We start from the raw sequence: 21734 nt of genomic DNA, 5'->3' as shown, positions 1-21734 counted from the left end.
GCCAAGCTGGCCCGCTCTGTGCTCCTCCCAAGAGTCGTCCCATCTCCCATTTCTGTTCTTTTGTCCTGGCTTCTCCCCATGCTTGGACACCCTCCCTTCTGCCCCATAGAGCCCATGTTTTCCTTCAACTCACAACTGAAGCATAACCTTCTGGTGAAGATTTTCCTCCCCCTCCCCCACTGCTACTGCTCTCCCTACTTTAGACTTAAGAGTACAGAGAGAGAGGAGACCTGTAATTTCACTCGTATCGGGAACTCACTCCTTGTGACGAAACTTCCTCAAGCAAGGCTGATCCAATGAGTGATGCAGGGGAGGGAGCGCTAGATCCAGAATCAGGAAGATCCAAGTTGAAAGCCAGTCCCAGACACTTATTCAGTGCGTGGCCTTTGACAAGTCACTTCAATTTCTTTCTGTCTCATTTTCCTTATCTGTAAAATGAGGATAATAAAACCACCTACCTTCCAAGGTTCTTTTGAGGATAAAATGCAATAATGTTTAAAAAGGAAGTGCTATAGAACACTGGTTCTCATTCTTTCTATTACTTTGCAAATAGTTCTGCAGAATTTCCTAGGACATTGAGATATGGAATGAATGATCCAAGGTCACAGTGCACAGTGTATCTTAGTGTTAGGTCTTTAACCTAGGTCTTCCTGGCTTTGAGGAGAGTTCTCTGTTGCCTCTTTCATTTGTTTCTATTTATTTGTGTGTCCTTGTTTTTAATTTATTCTGTTTTTACTTATTTTGTCCTTGTTCACCCCATGAGAAAGTAAACTCCTAAAGAATGGGTATTGCTTTGTTGTATTATGTCCTTGGGCCTAGCAGAGTGCACAACACTTAAAAGGCTCTTGTTTAATACTTTTTGAATTAATTGATTGGCTTTGTAAAGCAGGCTGGCTAGATATATTAAGTATGTGATCAAAGCTGCTATAGTGTCCTAGACAAAGAAAAAGATTTCGCCAAGGGTACTTTGAATGATAAACCAGATTCCAAACGATAAACTGTGCTACCCTCTCCTGGGCAGCCATGAGTGAGCCTGCACTTCCCCAGGGACAACCCTGAGAAGGTGGTCAAGGAAGGAAGCTGGGGAGGGGGTGAACCATGACAGCTCCAACCATCGCTTGTTCCACTTCTGCAGCTTCACCTCCAATTTTTCCAGCTTAGTCAAACTACTGTACTTTTAAAATTATTCTGTAAGTTTCATAATCCCTAGGGGAATAATATCTTCTTTTATTTTTATTTTTGTTAAGGGAACTCCTAATGAAGGTCATAAATGAGCAGCCTATAGCAATGGTTAATAACACACGGAGCCCAAACAGGATGATCACAGAGACCTGGGCAGTTTGCCAGCTGCTGATGGGGGCTTGACATCTCCAACTAAAGCATTTGTTCTAGGCTGTGACTGCAAGTGTGATGACCAGGATTATGATTCCTTAATGCTTCCTCTATAGTTGGGGCTAATTTCTCTTTAGGGAGTTGAATTAACACCAAAAATCAGACCTATTCCTGTAGGTAGCTTGATCTTATTCTCCTACAGAGAAGAACAATCCAGGATTCTTTCATCAAGCATTTATTAAATGCCTTTTAGGGGCCAAGCAGAGGAGTAGGCATGTGGTCCACACTGGTTCTACTGTGGCTTACTTTGAACCCAAGCTCTCACGATGGTTCACTGTGACTAAGTCCCTCACCTTGTTAGCCCAGTACTAGTGAGAGAGCCCTGTCTAGTTCAGCTGTTCTTATATCTCTCTCTTTCTATCTGGTCCTACAACCCTGAGGCCTTATTCTCACTAGGTACTAAAGCCCTGAGCCCTGCACCTGTCCCCTTGGGCTAGCTCCTTGTTTCCTGCTACAAAATCTCCTCACACTGATTGCCTCCCTGCTTCCTCCTACTCACTGCCTTCCACCTGGATGTGCTGGTGCTATACTCATCCTGTTTGCGGGAATATTCTCCTCTTACCCAGTGTTGCTCTCCCCATACCATTCGTCTGTCTACTTTAGTCATTGCGTGCTGTTTATTGTTACATTCCCCAACCATTTGTTTGGATTCCCTCCTGGTGTTCACTATCAGGATCGCTCACCTTATTTTGGCAGATTTATCTGTTCTCAGAGTCCCAGCCTCAGCCTGTCCCAAACACTGGCCACCAAGTCCTGGTATTGACAAAAACTTAGATTTTCCTAGTATCTCTAAGATTTAAAGCTAGATATTGTGAGCCCTATCTTTTCAGGCATCAATTAAGAGTATGACTCTTATTTTTGTTTATAGAAAATGTTAACGATTGCCCTTAACTATATATCTGAAATCATTATGGTATCTATATATGTTCCTTATCATATTATTTTAGAGTTTTTTTCAAATTAAGAATCTGACCTAGTACCATCATATATCAAGAAAACACTGAAAAAACAATGGCAAGAATATTTTAAAGCTGAATTGCAGTCAATGAGGAAGTTTATATTTTTATTCTAAATCACTTAAACTAATCTAAAGAATTTTTCCCCATTTCCTAAAGTGCCGTTCTAGCCCTTCCCATAGAAACCAGTTGCTCATTTAAGTTCGTTAATAAGAAGAAAAGAGAGTGTGCTTCTTGAGTCTTTTGAAAGATAATCTATGAAATATTTCTAGGGAAATTAATACTTGAGAGATAGGGTAGCTGGCTTACAATGAGAACTTGTAGTTTCTGAAGGAATTTGATTGCTCTAGCCTAATACTCTGTAGTTCAGCTGTACCTCAGACATAGTATTCCAAGAACAATCAGTATTTATATTTGTTGCACTTTGACTAGAACTTTTGGAAGTAACTCCTGAGTGTTACTTAGGTCAGTCCAAGTTCAGCAAGTACCTGTTAAGGCCCTATATTCACGCCATTGAGCTAGGCATCAAGGATACTGGGATGAAATAGATATGACTCTTGCCCTCCTGCAATTTGCATCTAATCTGGGAGATAAGGCATGCTTACATATGCATGCAAGACAAGGTAGATTCTTCAGGCAAAAGAGAGATCCTGAGAAGAGGGCCAAATGAAAATTTGAGGACAGAGCAATCAGTAGGTCAGTATCTCTTTCATAAGTGGTTGTGTTGCACTAGTTTTCAAGCTGTTAACTGGTTAAACTGATTGCCAATTAAAGCAATCTGAATGGGGCCAAGGGATGCCCAGAGAGAGACCATGATCATTGTAGGATTTTTGCAGCTCATTGCAGCAAAGTGAGACATTTTGATCTGTAGAATTTCCTCTCTAATAAAAACCTCCACCCTTAAAATTAGTGATACTTCAGTTTCTTTGCTTAACAAACAAATTTTAACTTTGTCAGTTTCCTTAGAACATAAAAAGGTCTTGAAATTTCAGTGTTTTAAAAACAGGTACCCACTTAACCCTGACTACCCTTTAATGCTCTTAGTTTCTAAAAGCCTTATCACAGCTGACGTTTTCATCTCATTTTTCATCATGTACTTTCCTTCTCTCCTTTTTCCCAGCCTGCAAATGCAATGGCCATGCTGACACATGTCACTTTGACAAGGATGTATGGGAAGCATCAGGAAATCGGAGTGGTGGAGTGTGTGACAACTGTCAGCACAACACAGAAGGCCAACACTGCCAGCGATGCAAGCCAGGCTTCTATCGGGACCTTCGGAGACCCTTCTCTGCTCCAGATGCCTGCAAATGTGAGTGATTCCTAGGGAAGAAAGAGAGGTTTAAAGCGAAAGGGAAGAGAAGGTGCCTTCCACTGTCAATTGTTTTAGTCTAGAGGAGATAGAAGGAAGGAAGAAGAAGGAAAGGAGGAAAGGAGGGAAGAGAAGGGAGAAAGGAAGGAAGGAAGAAAGGAGGGAGGGAGGAAAGGAAAAAGGAAGGAAGGAAGGAGAAAGGAAGATACAAATTAAAAAGTCATAGAAGGTTTCACACAAGTTAAGTGAAAATGTCTCCTGGTCTTTAGGGCTTAGCAGCAGACAGATGATGATGCCTCCTCTTTAATGTGATTCCCAGTGATAGAATCCTACCAGTTTTTGGTGCCAGAGGCTTTAGTGGCAAGAGCTTTCCTTTCTTGATCTTCATTGGCTGTGGTTGCCAGGCTTCCTCTCCACAGAAATCACAGGATGATGGCTGAGGGCATAAGGCTGGAAGCAGGGCTCTTCCCAAGGCTTTGGGATTTCAGGTCCTGGGATATTTTCTTCAGAGCCTGAAGGCAGTTGGTGGTCAAGATGGCAGTGGGGTTTGACTTGCTTGGGATGTTCTACATCCTGTTTCTTCCTCTGGGGGCCTTGTTGCTTCAGCTCTCCTGGCTTGACTGCACGGCACGTGGCAATTGGTTCACAGCTGGTGATGAGTAATGTGAATGATAGGATAAGAATAAGGACAGAGCCTCTAATTTTACTTCTATAGGAAACTCCCTCTTACCAGTGCAGGTTGGCACATTCTCTGATTGTGACTTCACCTCCTGGAGAGCTGCCAAAGGCATTGAGAGGTTACGTGTAACTTGCCTTGGATCATACAGTCAGAATGGATCAGAGGCATGATTTGAGCCCAGATCTTGCTGGCTCCAAGCCCTGCCCTCTACCCACAATGCCATTTTGCCTCTTGAGTAACATTATTATCAGATGAAAACACCATTATGTTAAAATAGCACTAGAAAACAAGGTTCAAAGAAGAGGGCAAAGAAAGAGCTAAGATATTGATTTTGAAGGAAGAACTATCCAGAAATGAGCACTTAGAATGACATTAAGCCATGTCTAGTCATAAGCAAGGAAGAGAGAGCTAGGAGTGGTTTTTACATTTTAAAATAAAGCTTAATTGTATTTTAAAATATAAAAACCATTCTTAGCTGACTAGTCACATAAAAACAGGCCCCAGATGTGACCCTGGCCATAGTTTGCTGACCCTTGACTTGGAAGATTAAATTTTAATTAATAAGAAGACCACAAACTGAACCAAAATATAAACAGAATCTAGTTAGTGAAATGAAAAAGAAAGGTTACATGCAAATTCCTATTGTGTCATTCTAGTGTTGATCACTTAAAGAACAGAAAAGATTTTGCTTTTCCTGGAACCTGATATGGCTAAATGAGGCACTTTGGATCATAACTAACATGGGATCTACAAGTCATTACTTTGTCCCCTAAAATGGCTAAAGTCTTGAAGAGCAGTTGTACTTTCTGCTGAGCACTGGCTTGAACCTAAAAAAGATAGTTTTGAAAAGAGTAGAATCCACGGAGATCCATGTGATTTATGTGGCAGGACTAAAAACAGGTCACTATGAAAGGTCACCTTGGAGATGAAGTAAGTCCATGTGCCTGGGTATGTGTTGGGGGGCTAGAGAACCCACAGAGCCAGCTCTTGGAAGGAAGCTAGTGAGAGACGGGGCCATGGCCAGACTGCTGCCCTGCCGGCATGTCTTCTCATGCTCTCCTCCTCAGATGGTTAACAGCAAACCTTTAGCTCCTACAGAACAAGGACTGATTCATTTTGGTTTGGTAGCCATACTACCTCACACAATATAGGAACTTCATAAATGTCTGTGAATTGACAGAATCACATTAAGGTTCAGTAAAAATTATTGTCTCTCATTTTAGGGTCTCTGCGGCCTGCTCCCCAATGCCCTCTGTGGGCAGAGAACAAAAATCACTCCTCTAATTTTGGCCAGATCTAATGGCCATTAGGAGTGCCTTATTTGTAAGGTGAAAGCTGATTTTAAATTGAAAAGACCCTATCCCATTAGCACTAAAAAGTCTTCTTCTCAGTCATTTATGGGACCTTGACTACTGCCTTTTCCAAGTCTTATTAGTGTTGAAGGAAGAGGGGGTGAATAAACATTATCATTCCCCCCATTCTAAAAAGCAAGGAGATAATGTGGTATCCATTGACAACTGCAGAGTTACAAGCCTTTTATTTCACAAGGGACATGGAAAGAACTCATTTTTTAAAGGTTTGTTTGTAAAAGTAAGATACACAAAGGAAGGAAAATTGAAGAACCCACCAAGGGATCCAACAGGGACAAAATTTATAAAAACAAAAGAAAAATGCCCAAGCCTTAAAATAAAATGTTTAAAGTAGAAATTTTGCCCAAGTTATTAGGGGCAAAAGAAATACCTCCTTTTGTGGGGTTATTGTTGTTTTTAAACTAGAGCACTATTTTCAAGTTATGCCCTATAATCCTAGTTAATGTACAATGGTCATAAACCCTAAGTCTATAAATTTAAAAAATCCCTTAATTTTAGTACACTTGTGAAAAGGGAAAGAGATAGGATAATAAGAATTACTTTGTCCTGTTCATAGTCAATTAACATTTATTTATTCAGTTCTCTTAAAAGACTTGTGCCTAAAAGATTTTATAGGCTTTGGTCAATCAACCAGCATTTACCATAGTGATATATATATGCTTTTCATTCATTCATTCATCCAGTCCAACCCTTTCATTTTATAAATGAGCTAACTGAGAACTAGAAAGATTAAGTAGCTGACTCAAGGTTATACAAGGTAAGTGAAAGAGCCAGGATTTGAATTTGGATCCCCTGACTTGAGTCATCATTCTTTCCAATACACTGTGGTATATTTCTGTCTCTGTGTGACCCTAAACTAGTCACTTTCTTTCTGAGCTTCATTTCTCAAATCTATAAAATAATGTAATAATATTTACGTTACCTACCTCAAAGAGTTGTTATGAAGAAAGTTCCCTGAAAATATTAAAGCAGTGAGGAAATGTGAGTTACTATTAGAAGTGCCTAATAGTATAGTCAGTGTAATATGTTCCAAGAGATTCTTATTTCCCTAGCACCATCAAGTGACATGGGACACACCTCTCTGGGCTGTATGAAAGGCGTGGAGAAGATACAGGCTTTCCCTCTAGAACTGCTGTCTCTGTACTATATGTGATAGATAACAGCTTCCACCGTGTGTAAATAGCTGTGCCCTCTCTGAGAACTGATAAAGAAGGTAAAAATTCAGCCTTTGCCCTGATAACAGTGAAATGTATAGATGGGTGTGATCCTTATTCTGGACCATGTGAAATACATGATGTGGTGAGAAGAAGAGTTCCTACCATTTTTACCTCCATTTTTGATAAAGGTAGGATTTGAGAACCTCTTATCCTAGAAGGGAGTTCCTGTGAAGGAGGCCAGTGGTGTGTCTGGACATAGCGAGTGCAATATGAAAGTCAGCTGTCCTTATTTTAGCAAGGAAGGACAAAAGATTGATGTCATCCTCAGAGGACCTGGAAGGTGATTGGGTGTGCTCATCACTACTTGTGTTCAGTGCCTCACATCACGTCCTTGCTCACTAAGTGCTCAGCGAAGAGAGGTATGGAGGTAGCTAAGAGTGTTGTATGCATACATTTGCATCATGTGTGCGTACCCCTATTGTTATTATATGTGTGTATATATATTCATATATCGTGTGTGTGAAACTGCAATAAAACCAGAATGCTCAGATTCAGTGATACCATAATTAACAAGTCCTCTCAAAATGAAATTTCTTTGTAATTAAACTCATTTTAAAAAACCCTCTATAAACCAGGCAAGTTAAGCTATTTTTAAAAATAGCATTTATATAACGCTTTAAGCTTTGCAAAGTTCTGCACGTTAGCTCACTTGATGAACCTTCAAAGCCATATGTGCCAAAAATGCTTCCTCGCATTTTTCTTTGTCCCTGCCCAGTGAAAGACTAAGGGCTATGATCTCAGGCAAAATTGTTAGATCTGAAAAGTTTGTCTTCCATCACTGTTCATCCTTCCTTCCACTTCGGTTGCCTAACCCCCTCTCACTCATCATTATAAGAAGGCATCTGAAAATAATCATTTGTATTTGTTTATTGATTCATTGATTAGTTTGTTATTGTTAGGGCAGCTAGGTGGCATGATGGATAGGGGGTGGGGCTTGGAGTCAGGAAGACTCACCTCCCTGAGTTCAAATTTGGCCTCAGACACTTGCTAACTGTGTGATCCTGGGCCAGTTACTTAGCCCTGTTTGCCTCAGTTCCTTACCTGTAAAATGCAGAAGGAAATGACAAACCACTCCAGTATCTTAGCCAAGAAAATATCAAATGGGGTCATGGAGAGTCGGACACAACAGAAAAATGACAGAACAACAACATATGTGTTTGTTTATTGATTAGAAGTAAATAAAACTGTGTAATAGAAAGAACCCTGGATTTGTAGCCTAAAGCCCCTAGTTCAAATCTCATTTGTGTTTGGTCCCTGTGTGATATTGGACAACTCATTTCATCTTCTTAGCTGTCTCCTCTCCAACTATCATCCTCTTCTCCCTCTCACTAGAACTTGGACTCCTCATTTGGGTTCCCCAGCTCTGATAACTGAGCTTTTGCCTAGTCTTTCTGGAGTGCAGGCTTCCACACCATTTCCTAGCCATCTTCTTCCCATGCTGTCTGCTCCTCAGCCCTCATCCTTATCCTTATATCCCTTCTCCTGAAATCTCAGACTCTTCCCCTAGGCCTCCTGGCTCTGAGAGGTGAGCATTTGCCTTCTCTTACCTAAAGTCTAGTCCTCTAAGCCCCTTCCTGATTGCCTCCTCTCCTTCCTAGTGTCCTTTGATTTGTGGTCTTTCATTAGAGTGTAAGGTCCTCAAGGGCAGGAACAGTCTTGCTTGTTTGTGTGTGTATCCTTGATACCTACAGGGTCTGACACCCAGTTAGCTTCTAAGCTTCCCTTCTTCAGAAGAACTGTCAATGAACAGGCATTTATTACAAATGCTTATTCCCTTCCTTTTCATTTTTTGCTTTTGTTTTTGCATCATATTCTTTATATCCCTCCCCTACTCACTGAACCTTTTTCCAAGTCAACTTAAGTCAGTAAGCATTTATGAAGTACTTACCATGTGCCAGTCACTGTGGCAAGCACAGGGGATACAAAGCTGGGTAGAAACAGCCCTGTCCTCAAGGAGCTTATATTCTAAAGAGGAAAGCAGCACAAAAACAGCTTTTACCAAATATGTGTATATATATATATATATATATATATATATACATATATACATTTATATGTATGTATGTGTATATACATATATGAATACATGTGTATGTGTGTATTCACACACCATTTGCAGATAATAGAGGGAATGGAAGAGGCTTCCTGCAGGAGGTGGAATTTCAGCTGAAACCTCAAGGAAACCAAGAAAGCTACAAGGCAGAGACAAAAAAAGAGAATTCTAGGTCTGGGACATGGGCAGTGAAACACATGGACTCTAAAGATGGAGTGTCTTGTGTTAAAAAACACTGAGGCCAACATCACTGGGTCATACTGTTCATGGATGGGGAATAAAGTAGGAGAAGACTGAAAAGGAAGAAGGGACCAAGTCATGATAGGGCTTGAAAAGCCAAAAGTGGGTTTTTCATTTGTTCCTATAGGAAATAGGGAGCTTTAGAGTTGACTGAATAGTGGAGTGACACAGTCACACCTGTGCTTTAGGAAGATCATTTTGACAGCTGAGTGGAGGATGGACTGGAGAAGAGAGACTTGCGGCAAGCAGACACACATACCCCCCCCCCCAGCAGTTGTGGCAGTAGTGCAGGTGTGAAGTGGTGAGGGCCTGCACCAGATGAGGCCTCCTCACTCAGAAGAGAGAAGGAGGCATACAGGAGAGATGTTACAAAGGCAGAATCAATAAGACTTAGCAACAGATTGGATAGGGGGCTCAGACAAAGTGACTGGGAGGATAGTGGCACCCTCACTAATAATAGGGATGTTAGAAAGACAGGATAGTTTGGGAAGAAAGATAATGAATTCAGTTTTGGATATGCTGAATTTAAAATGTTCACAAGACATGCAGTTCAAGATGTTTAATAGGCATTTGGATCTGTAAGTCTGAAGGTCAGGAGAGAAGTTGGGCTGGATAGGTAGATTTTAGATCACTGAAGCCTGGGAGCTGATGAGATCACGAGGAGTTAAGAGAGTAGAGCCTGGGACAGAGCCTTGGAGGACCAAAACTGATCTTGTTTATCAGGCACCAACTGGGTGAAAATGCAGCGAAGGAGACAGAAGGGGGGCCATCCAACAAGTAGGGTGAGAACCAGGAGAGCGCAATGCCAAAGGAATTCAGAGACAACAAGGGTGGTCACAGTGTGTCAGAGACCACAAACGTCAAGAAAAAGGAGGCTTGAGCAAAGCTGTTAGATTTGGCAACTGAGGGATCGCTGGGAATTTTGGAGAGGGAGCAGTTTCAGTTGGATGAGTTTGGAAGCCAGAATGGACTTAAGAAACTGAGAATAAAAGAAGTGAAGATACCCATTGTAGAGAGCCTTCCCAAAGGGTTTAGCCACAAAGGAGGGAAGGAGAAGGTGAAAGCTAGGAGGAATAGATATACCAAATGAGGGTTGTTTTGAGACTGGAGGAAACATGGGTGTGTTTGTTTGTTGGGAGCAGGGAAGGCAGCTGGTAGGGAGAGACTGACGAGTACAGTATGGGCTTGATAGGGGGATGATCTTCTGGAAAAGACAGGATGGACGGGGATCATGTGGGCCCATAGAAGCGTTTGTTTTGGCAGGGAGAAGAACTACTTCATTCAGTGAGAGAACGCCTCCAAGTGATGTGAAGTGGGAGAGGATGACGCTCTCAGAAAATAACGTCAGTGTCTTCAGTGAAATACGAGACAGAGTCCTCAGCTGAGAAGGTGGGGAGGGGAGGGGAAGCTGTGGAGGTTTGAGGAGAATGAAAAGGTAACAATGATTAGGAAAGAAAGAGAAAATTCAGCAAAACCAACCAACACATTGGCATCTGACAGATAAACAGCATGCCACCCCCATGTTCCTCCACCTCTCCAGTGAAAGGAGGGAGGTCCATTCTCTCCAGTCTTCTTCAGGACCAGCCTTGGTCATTATACTTATGTAGCATTCCATTCCATTTTGATGATTCTTTTACATGTACACTGCTGTAGTAATTATGTACATTGTTTTCTAAAGTCTGCTTCTTTCATTTTACATCAGTTCCTATAATCTTCCCATGTTTGGATTCTTCATATTTGCTTTTTTTCCCCCTTACATTCAGTAATAGCCCATTACATTTATATGCCACAATTTCTTTTTTTTATTTAATTTTATTATTATTATTTTTTAATGTTTTACAATCACTGCCATAAAATTAAGATTTTTTCCCCCCCACACCTATCCCCCACTACCCCACTCCCTCCCCACAACCGCATACAATTCTGTATAGGTTCTACATATACTTTCCTATTGAGTACGTTTTCACTATAGTCATGCTATGTAGTTGAACTAAAATAAATGGAAGAAATCATATAACAAATCAAAACATGATACACAAAAACACACACACACACAAACATGATCTGCTACATTCTGCGAATGACTTCCATATTTCTTTCTCTGAGTGTGGAAGGCATTTTGCCTTAGAAAACCACCATTGGGATTTTTTTTTTTTTAATAAGTTCTTGCGTTATTACGAAATTCCAAGTCTACCAGAAAAAACTCTCACACACTGTGGTCAATGCTGTGCACAAAGTTCTCCTGGTTCTACTCCTTTCACTCGGCATCAGATCATATAAGTCCTTCCAGGCCTCTCTGAAGTCTTCTTGTTCATCATTTCTTATGGCACAATAGTATTCCATTACATTCATATACCATAATTTATTCAGCCATTCCCCAGTTGATGGGCATCCCCTTGATTTCCAGTTCTTGGCCACCACAAAGAGGGCTGCTATAAATATTTTTGTACATGTGGGACCCTTTCCCATTTTTATGATCTCTTGGGGATACAGTCCTAGTAGCGATATTGCTGGGTCAAAGGGTGTGCACATTTTTGTAGCCCTTTGGTATGCCACAATTTCTTGAGCTACTCTTTCATATGAGGAAACTAAGAACCAGAAAAAGATGACTTGCCCAAGCTCCCACAGCTAACGGGCAGTGGAGCTAGAGCCGGAATCCAGGTCTCCTGGCCTCCTGTCCCATGGCTTATCCCACCCCATCACAGGTTCCTCCAGTTAATGCTGAATTCCCTGCATAGGCACATGCATGGACAGATCCAACTGACCCTGTGGCTAGATTCACATGGGGATATTTGTCCTTTAGAGCAAAAATGACAGACATCCTGCAGCAACAGTCTCAAGTGTGGCCCATACCAAATTGAAATGAAGTTGGGAAATAGCTAACAAACTAAATAAAAATATAATAAAACATAGAAAATACGACATTTTAAAACCCAGTCAGTGTGCTACCTGTAGGGATCCTTATGCGTGGTTGAGTAGCTGCTGTTTCTACTTGTTTGACACCACAGCTTTAGGACACTGGCTGAGGCACCTTTGTCCCTCACCCCCTAGCTTGGTCAGTCCTTCTGTCAAGTTCAATATCTTCATCTCGAAAATGATGATCTCTAAGGTTACTTTCATTTCTAGAAGTCTGTGTCTAATGAATCACAAGCAAAATCCTGTGTTCACATACAGGAGTTAATCATATATATAATAGCCAATAGACACAGGCTGTCCACCATCTGTTGCAATGCCAGAAACATAAATAGATGGGAAGCTCCACCCTTACCACACCCCTAAAGTTCTTTCTTCCCAGCACACATTGGCCCAGGAAGAGTAACTCTTCCAAGCATCCGGGTGAGATTTATGTGGTTGCAGAGGGCTGGCAACAGGGAGGAGGCAGGGCATCAAACTGTGCTCATTCTGCTTAGTTACAGAGTTAGTATACACAAAGGATTAAGGCTATCACAGAAATGTTGGGGGAATCTTTTATTCTTTTTCTATAGAGGTTCTGAGAGAGAGTAAGGGCATTAACATAAAAGAATTCAAATCTAGTCTTCCTTCCTAACCTTCCTAGCCTTCCTTTACTAACATTAGTAAACTAAGTTAGAAAACGAAGTAGAATATGATTAATTTGTTAGTAGTAACCTCTGTTTGGGATCATGTACAAAGTTAACTAACCTCCTCCCAGATAGAGAAGGAAATCCCAGCTTTCCCAGGACCCTTTTTTGTCTCTTCCATTCTCCCACTAAATACTTTATGTTGTGGTCAAGAAATGTGTACTTTGAGTTACTGGTCAAAGATTTTGTTGATAATGAGACCAGACCAGAATAAACAGAGTTCTGAACCGGATCTAACCAATAGATTTATTCCTGTGGGCAATTAAATCATCCCTGTTTATTCTCACTTCCTCTTTATTCAGTCTTATACTGAGTCAACTGTTGGGAAGCAGCTGATCAACCACTGGCTTTCATGGCCAAGAAGCCACTCCTGCGGATTCCAGAGAAGCTGTTTGTTTTTTTTAGGGCTAGTGAGAGCATTACTGAATTTACTTCTTTAGCTCTGAAACAAATGTCAGCGCATTTAGGGTCTGTAGTGATGGGGGGAAATGTTAACCTTATTAAGTCAAAATAGGGCTGAGAAGAGAAAGGAACTCAAACAGACTACCCATTAATACATTAAAATAGCCCATGATTTTAACCTCTATACTATGAGGAATATTGTGTCTAACAATAGATGAACGTAGATGGAATATCCGGGCAGGATCAATATTAGGATAGTATCTTACTTTTGGAACCCCTGAATTTCTGTTTAATAGTGGTTATTAAAAGCCTAAGCAGCTTCATGAAATCATACTTAAGAAACTCGAATTGATGAAGAAGTCAGATTGGACCAGGGTATTTAAAACAAGGTTGGGTAGTTCCCTTTAAACAAGAATGTCTTGCCCATATTTTCACCAGACTTCTCTAATTATTCTCATTTTTTTCTTGACATCATTGAGAAACAGAAAGAGAAAAGCTTTAAGTTCCCAGCCCTGATTTTTTAGACAGTTCTTCTAATCTTCAGGGCAGCTACATGGTACAATGGATAGGTCACCAGGCCCAGAGTCAGGAAGACCTGAGTTCAAATCTGCCCTCAGTCACTTATTAGCTGTGTGACCTTGGGCAAGTCACTTAACCTTTCAGTTTCCTCATCTGTCAAATGATCTGGAGAAGGAAATGGCAAACCACTCCAGTATCTCTGCCAAGAAAAATCCAAATGGGGTCACAGAGAGTCAGACAGAAATGACTGAACAACAACAATGCTAATCTTCACCGTTATACAGGTCATGTGCCCCGGATAGCATTCGACAGTAGGCTACTTCCCCTACATTTAGACTAGTCTACAAAGTATTCTATGAAGTATACCAGCCCATTGGGACCTAATAAGACATAGTAACGTTTTAGATTTGTTCCTATCAAGTGAAATCATAAAATGTAATGGAGATGTAAATCCCTCCACCACTAGCCTAGCTTTATAGCAAAGAATCAGGTACTTGCGTTTAGCTTTCAACTATGAAGGAGAAGAACCATGGACACCCCAGGACGTCTAACTTTATCTTACTCAGTTTGCCAACTTCTTCCCCTGATCCCTACACCCCATTATCGCTTGATTTCTTAGAAGTCAACTAGATTTGAGTGTTAAATGGAACAACGGGTAGAAATTTTTTGAGGGAAGGTATCAACATCATTTTAAAAGTAACATATTAATGATCATCCATAGCTTAATCTTGTCCCAGAATTCGCTACAGAGTTACAGTAGATCCTAGGGGATTGCTAAAAGTCTGGCTAGATGTCTGAGCGGTCTTGGCAAGAGGCAGATTTATGCAGATAATATGATTAATGGATATTTTTCCTGACACTATGGTAGACATAAACTCTGATAGCAGTAGTATCAATTCTTATCTCCCCCTTCAAAATTCCTGACCCTTAATCCTTGTTTTTCTCCAGGAAAAAAATATGTATGGTTATTAGAAATTCTAAAATGCAGAATTCTAGAATAACTGTCTCAAAATACATAGCTAAATATTTCAGTGGAGGGGGGAAGGGAGCTCCCTCATTTACCGTGTGTGGATTTGTGACATATAAATAATTTACAATGTACAAGACAAGAATTGCCTCAGCCAAGTAAAACATCACATGCATTGACAAACGTCCGTATTAGTCATTTTAGCACTATCTAGTTACAACATATACTTACCTGCATAACGTAAAATTAAACTGATATATCTATGTCAGTGTATCATTGTTTTAAAAATCATTTAGCAACTCCCTCCCTTCTGTGCAAAAGTAGAAGAGTGTGGGTGTAGAATATCGCACACACTGCCAGACACTATTGAGCACTCAGTCAGCAAGCATTTAAGCACCTACTGTGTGCCAGGCACTGTGCCAGATAACGAAGAAGATGCAAATATATGTTGATTGAGTTTTGTTGAGCTAGTTTTCTTTTTCTCTTTTTTAAATCTTTGTTCAGATGAAGACAAGAAAAGGGGGATAAAAATATTTGGATATCAACAAAAATAAGATTTTTTAAAAATCATTTAACCGGAGTCTACATGAGACAACTGCTTTTTCAGCAATCCTGTATTGTTGAAACACATAGTGCCTCACCCTCCCCACCTCCTGTAAGAACTTAGAAGAACATTTTAGATAAGCCAGGTGGGAACCCCAGGTATAGACTATTAATACAGAGATGCTTGATGGATGTAGAAAATTCCCTCTCTTAAGCAAAGCACAACATTTTGAAAGAAATGTTTTATAGTATATAACTATACAACATTTACTCAATTCCCAAATCATCTGAGTGTTCTCCATGCCTGGAATGAGCTCCTTTCCTGTCTCCCCCTTCTCTCTTCCTGTAAGACAGCTCAATCACCATTTTATGCATGTAGGAAGGCTTTCCTGGTCATCCCCAGCTGCCAGTGGCCTCTCTCCCAGACTACTTTGTATTTAACTACTTTGTATATGTTTGTATTTCATCACTTTATGTTTATGCTATAAGTATGTTTAAATGTGCTCATTGTCTCTCCTGTTAGAATATAAGCCCATTGTGGGTAAAGACTGTTTCATTTTTATCTGTATCCCAGACACCAACCACAATTCCTGGCACATTGCAAGTACCTAATAAATTCTTATTGATTTGGTAGTTGCTGGTAGATTGTCTACTTCAGCTACTGTCTTTCATTTTTCTTTTAACATTTCCCCAGAGGAAGCATGAAGTAGTAGATAGAAAGCCAGCCTTGGAGGTAGAAAAGACATGGGTTTGAGTGCAGCCTCTGACTAGTATTTACTGGCCATGTGACCCTGGGCAAGTCACTTGGTGCTCTAGGCAATACTTTAAGATTATAAATTGCAGAAAAAGTGCTGACCTGCTTTGGTAGATAGAATCTCCTTATCCAGGAGTTCCCTATGTCAATGAAATGCATCCAGTCCTTCTTCTAGCCCCAGTAACTACATCACAGTCCCTTGTACATGATAGGTGTTTACGGAGTCCCACTGAGTTGGACAAAAGCGAGTAGAGACATAGTTTAGAAATCTAGAGATCTTCTAGCCAAAGCCCCTTATATTACGTCTAAAGAAACTGAGGCCCAGAGGGGTGATTTGCCCTAGGTCATGGTATGCAGGGAGTAAGTAGCAGTCAGGATTCATTCAGTCCCTCTCCTTCTAATTGTAGATCCAATGCTCTTTCTCATATTTTTTGATCAAAATAAGAGTAATTTTTCTTATTATTACACAGCTTTACTCTGTCCACAGCAAATACAAAAATAGTCTTCATCCTTTATCAAAGCAATGGAACCGCCTGAAAAAGTGAACATACCCTTGTCACATACCCTCCTGTAGTTGGCGAGGACCAGTATATTCAGCAGCCTTTCGGCAGAGCGTAAAAGATTAGTTTAGTTCCTCTGCACTAGACTCCAAATGAAATGTATGCCAAAGTGCAGACTGGTTATTTGGCCTTACTGGTGAAGCTCAGGCTTTACTCTCCAAATTCAGTTCCCATTTCTTGATAGTTTACCAGTGTGAAGTCAGAGGAAGTCAGAGAAAGAAAGCATAGGGAGCAGAAGCTTTAAATCCTTACAACACCCTGCCCCACGATATTTGCCTCTGTGTTGTCTCATGTGAAAATAGAAGAAAAGAAGCTGGAGTGTTTAGTGCTCACATAACCTTATGCTCCTTATGTTTCCCTCCTCCTTCGTTCAGAAAATCAATGAATAAAAATCCGTTAAGTGCCTACTGTGTGCCAGGTCCATGCTGAGCTCTGGAAATACAAAAAGAGACAAAAGACAGTCCTTTCCCTCCAGCTTACCGTCTACCTTTTGCCCCTGCAATCCATCTCTACGTACCACTTAATGGTTACATTTTGGGCCCTGATAGCTCAGGGTGAATGTAAAGAGTAATTATTTCTCTTTGGTCAGAAACCCTGAGGGTCTTCCCTTCCCACTTTGATTTTTTTTTAATCGAAGGACCCATCCTTTGGCTCACTTCCTAAACAGCCATAATCACTGAATGGCCATTGCCATAGTCAAAGTGAAAACTCACCTTAGCTTAAAAAGGCCAAGGTCTCCCAAGGCATCCTGGGCCATCTCCACTTGTCCTGATCTATATCTGGCTACTATATCACGTGACTCGAGAGGAGAAAGTGAGTCTGGTGACTTTACACAGAGTCCCCCCTCACTTAAGTCCAATTCACTTGCAAGTCATGGCAGCATCTTGCCAATGTTGTGGTGTCTTTGAGAACGAAGGACAAACTACACAACGCATCAGTAAAGTGATCTTCTTAAAGCACAGGTTTAACCATGTCACTGCTCTGGTCGTTAAACTCCAGTAGGCTACCTAGCACCTCTAGGTGATAATATCTTCTGTTTATCCTTCCTCCTTATGTCTTTCCACTCTTTCACCTTACTCACTTTAGTGTGTTTAGCAGTCTAGCAACACTGGCTTCTTTGCTGTACCACAAACTAGGTATTCCATCTCCTGACTCCATGCATTTTCACTGGTTTCCCCCATGTCTGGAATTTCCTTCTCATCTCTGCCTCCAGGCCTCCCTGTCTTCCTTCAAGTCCCAGCTAAAGCCTATCTTCCATATAAAACCTTTCCTGATCCCCCTTATTTCTAGTGCCTTCTTTCTGTTGATTACCTCCAATATATCCTGTCTTTATCTTGTTTGTATTTAATTGCTACATGTTGTCTCCCCAATAGACTGGGCCTGTTTTTTGCCTCTCTTTGTATCCCTAGCCATGTTTCCTGGCACATAATAAGTGCTTAGTAAATACTTGTTGATTGACTTACTGACCCCCTCATTTTACAAATGAGGAAACTGAGACCCAGGAAAGTGATGCTTATGAGTTAGCTACAATCTAGTAATACAAAATAGAGTATAATAAGTATACAAGACCTTTATAATCAAGGTACTAGGAGAGTTAGGAAGAAGTAGTGATCACTTTCAGCTAAGGATAATTGAGACAAGCATCACAAAAGAAGTGGCATTCAAACTACACTTTGAAGAATAGATAGGAGATTTTAACAGGCAGAGATTGGGAGCATATTCTAGACATGGCATAAACAAGCCAAGAAGGTGGAAGGCAAAAAGAAAGGAGGAAATCAACAACAAAAAACGTTTTCCATAAATTGTTGTTTTCCTGTGATATTCCTTTATAATTTTTGGCTGTCACATGATCATACCCCCGCCATTTGCTAGGTGAAAATACTCTCTCCATCAAATTTCTCATGGCATTTTGGTCTGGTATTCTTTATTCTGCTTGATATAATAATGTAGTGGGTATGCCCAGGAACAGCCTAGGAAGGCCCTCCTGAATATGTATTTCTTGTATTTCCTGAGTGAAGAGTGAGATTACCTTGTCAAGATTAACCTCTGTTGATCTTAATTCCTTTTTAACTACCATTGGGTTGAGTTTCTCCTGCCAAAGAAAAGCACTCAGAGTTTCAAGATAATCAAACAAACCTCTTCTTTGCTGAACCCCATATCTCCAAGGGTCTGTATGGTCCAACTCTGGGGTTAAGGTCTATTTGACCAAGGAAAGCATTTGAGGTTATTAGAGTCAACTCCATTTTCTAACTTTCACAGTCCAAGTGGAAGGCAAGTCTTGGTTTGATCTTCACATAATAGCTCTGCCCTTTACTGTTCCTTGGCACCAGGATCTGATAGGTCCAAGGAGTCTTCAGTAGTTTTAGAATTCCCTCCACTGGGACTTGGAAATTTGATTAAGGAGCTCCTCCATTTTTCCACCACTTCTGACCCAATGCTGACAGTTTGAATTTCTGTACCTTCCAAGTTGGCCCAGTAACTCATAACCCCTCTACCACTGCTTCAATCTACTATCTCTGAGGCCATTTTGTTCCCTGAAAAGCCCTCACTGACGTACAGGCTTCCATTGCCAGGGAACTAATTCTGAGGCTCTATATATCCTTCTGCTTTCTTTGTGTTTCTCTTAGCCTGCTATTTTCACCAGCTATTTCTACATTTCCTTTTAGTTGCAAAGTCCAAATCTATAACCTAGATGTATCAACTAACCCTGAAACCCAAGGTAAGATAAGTTCACACTTTATTGAAAAGACATAATCCATGCCAAGGCAAAGACCTTTTCCATGTTAAACTTTTGAACCATGACAAGGAGATCTCATCTTTCAGGGGACAAAAGAGGGATCAGTCTTATCCTCACAAGACTCCCCCAAGACACACCCTATATCTTCTCCCTCTGCAAATACTACGGTATCTTTGTCATAGGTTGTGTGTGCCTCCAACACATAATTGTACATTGCTCCTATAGACTCAGCCTTCCCTTGGTACTTGCAAGGATCTGTCTAAACACTGCTACTGCTAGTAATCAAAGCCCAGACCCAACAAAGCTTCAACGATCCCAGTGAGCCTTCACAAGTAGCAGCTCATACAGTACAGTTTTGAGGTGTCTATACTAGTACTCATGTCCTATACCTTAGAACAAAAAATATCAAAGAATACCCTCTTTCCCCACAAATGTAACCCATGACCCAGAACTGCCAGGAAATGGTTCTTACTTCTATTCATCCTTCCCTCTCCTAGTGCTCTCCTTTAAAATACAAATATTATAATGAAAAGAGGGCAGATTGGAGAAAGGGGCAATCAGAATGCATACAGTCTTGGAGTGGGGGAGGAGAGAGATGGGGAGGAAATTTGGTAACTCAAAATCTTATGGAAATGAATATTGAAAATAAAATACCAAAATAACAATTTGTATTTTGTATGATGTATGTAGACGCATGAACTATGAATTAATCAGTCATCCTCTATGTGGTGTTCAGGGGCCAAAGGACCACCTGAGTTTACACCTCATCAAAGAGCTAATTGTGTCAAACAATTAACACTAGAAAGAAACACAAAAATAATTTAGTCTCCTTCTTGACCCCACCTATTAAAACAAGTCTCTGTGCACAAAATATAGAATATTCCTCATCCCTACTGTATTTTAAGGTTCCTCATGAACAGAGGTTGCCTCTGATCTGTTTTTGTATCCCCATCACCTATGATAGTACCTTTCACATAGTAGGGATTTGGTCAACTTCTATCTAATTGAATTCAAATCATAGCTTTATGAAATCCAAAACAATTAGTTTCACTTCATACAGAGCACAGAGAAAGCTTTGTTATGTATTAGTAGCAACTGTGAGTGATAACAATACAGAATCAACATGAAGTAACTATTTATATAGAGCAAGTTCTAAATAGAACAAGTGACTGGGCAGGCATGGTTAGGGAGGTTTGACCTTAATTTGAAAAAAAAAAACCCTAGAAAATAAACAAAGTTGGAGAGGAAAGAAATAAGTGGACAAAGGAATGTAGAAATCAGAAGGACCAAGCCTATCAATTGATGCAGTGTATTTTTTTATCCATAAGGCAAAGAAAATAAAAATAGGGTGAAAATGTTTATTTGAAAGCAGAATTATAATAAAATGTTTTCATCTGTTGACATGCCTCATCCTTCTAGTGTAAGAATACCCTCCATCCTCACCTTCACTTCTCAGCATCCCTAGTTTCTTTCAAAGGGTAATTAAATACCATCTCCTATGGAAGCCTTTCCTAATTTCCTCCAACTTCTAATGCTCCTGATTTTAAAAAAAAAACCACTTTGTATGTCTTGTATGTGTCCATTCTGTCTCTCCGTGTCAAATCCATGTAACTCTGTGAGGGCAGACACTGTATAATTTTTGTCTTTATGTCCCCAGAACCTATCAGAGATCTTGGTATATGGCAGGCCTTTCATAAATGCTTGTTGATTGTTTGGCAAAACTAAACTCCTGTTGATCAGAATTAAGTTAATATGAGAGGCAAAATTAATCAGGAAAAAATACCCGAGGATCAAGAAGACCTTCAAAAAGAAATCAAGGAAGAAGAAGCATGTTAGCTGTGTTACATACTATCAGCTGAACAATAAACCTTTTTTAAGTTTGGAATGAAGCAATCTGATTATTAAGATGCCCTACAGTAGGACATGATGATTTTCTCCTAGGATCCCTGCTAAAAAGAAGGCTGAGGAGTTCTGAGTGATCAGGGATCCTCCCTAAGTATACTACCAAGAGGATGAGCCCCCAGGAGCAGAGGGCCCTCGGGCTTTTTAAACAGGGATGAGCAAGTCCATGTCAGAAATGTCAGAGTGCCAGGGCCAGGCAGTAGCAAGGTCAGGCAATTGGCGACCACTGCACTTCAAGCCTCAGGGAGATATAGAGGCCTAATTTCAAAAACAAAAATAAAAGCCAATCCTTGATATTTTAGGCCACAAAGAGAAATTACCATAAGTTAGAAAACATATTCCTTTAGATCAAGCTTCTTAATCTGGGGTCAGAGGGTCCATGAACTTGAATGGGGGAAAAAAATACATCTTTTTTTCCCTTAACTTTTATAATTCTACATCTGATTTTCTGTATTTAAAAACATTATTCTGAGAAGGGTCCATTGGACACACAGAAAGGTTAAGAATCCCTGCTTTAGAACCTGAAATAAGGACT

The 21734-nt window shown here is 40.5% G+C and overlaps 1 protein-coding gene across 4 annotated transcripts in view; it reads left to right on the top strand.

Moving 5' to 3' along the window:
• Positions 1-21734, top strand: part of NTN4 (netrin 4) — a 164908-nt gene that overhangs the window by 101687 nt on the left and 41487 nt on the right. For all 4 annotated transcript variants that reach the window (XM_072655623.1, XM_072655621.1, XM_072655620.1 and 1 more), the window contains exon 5: positions 3469-3657. In XM_072655623.1, coding sequence (XP_072511724.1) covers positions 3469-3657 — 189 coding nt within the window. The remainder of the gene's footprint in view (positions 1-3468; positions 3658-21734) is intronic.

The sequence above is a fragment of the Notamacropus eugenii genome, chromosome 3, assembly GCF_028372415.1.
Source record: "Notamacropus eugenii isolate mMacEug1 chromosome 3, mMacEug1.pri_v2, whole genome shotgun sequence".
In the NCBI taxonomy this organism is placed as follows: domain Eukaryota; kingdom Metazoa; phylum Chordata; class Mammalia; order Diprotodontia; family Macropodidae; genus Notamacropus; species Notamacropus eugenii.
Note: the sequence above shows the minus strand (reverse complement) of the source record. Positions and strands in the feature narration are given on the sequence as shown.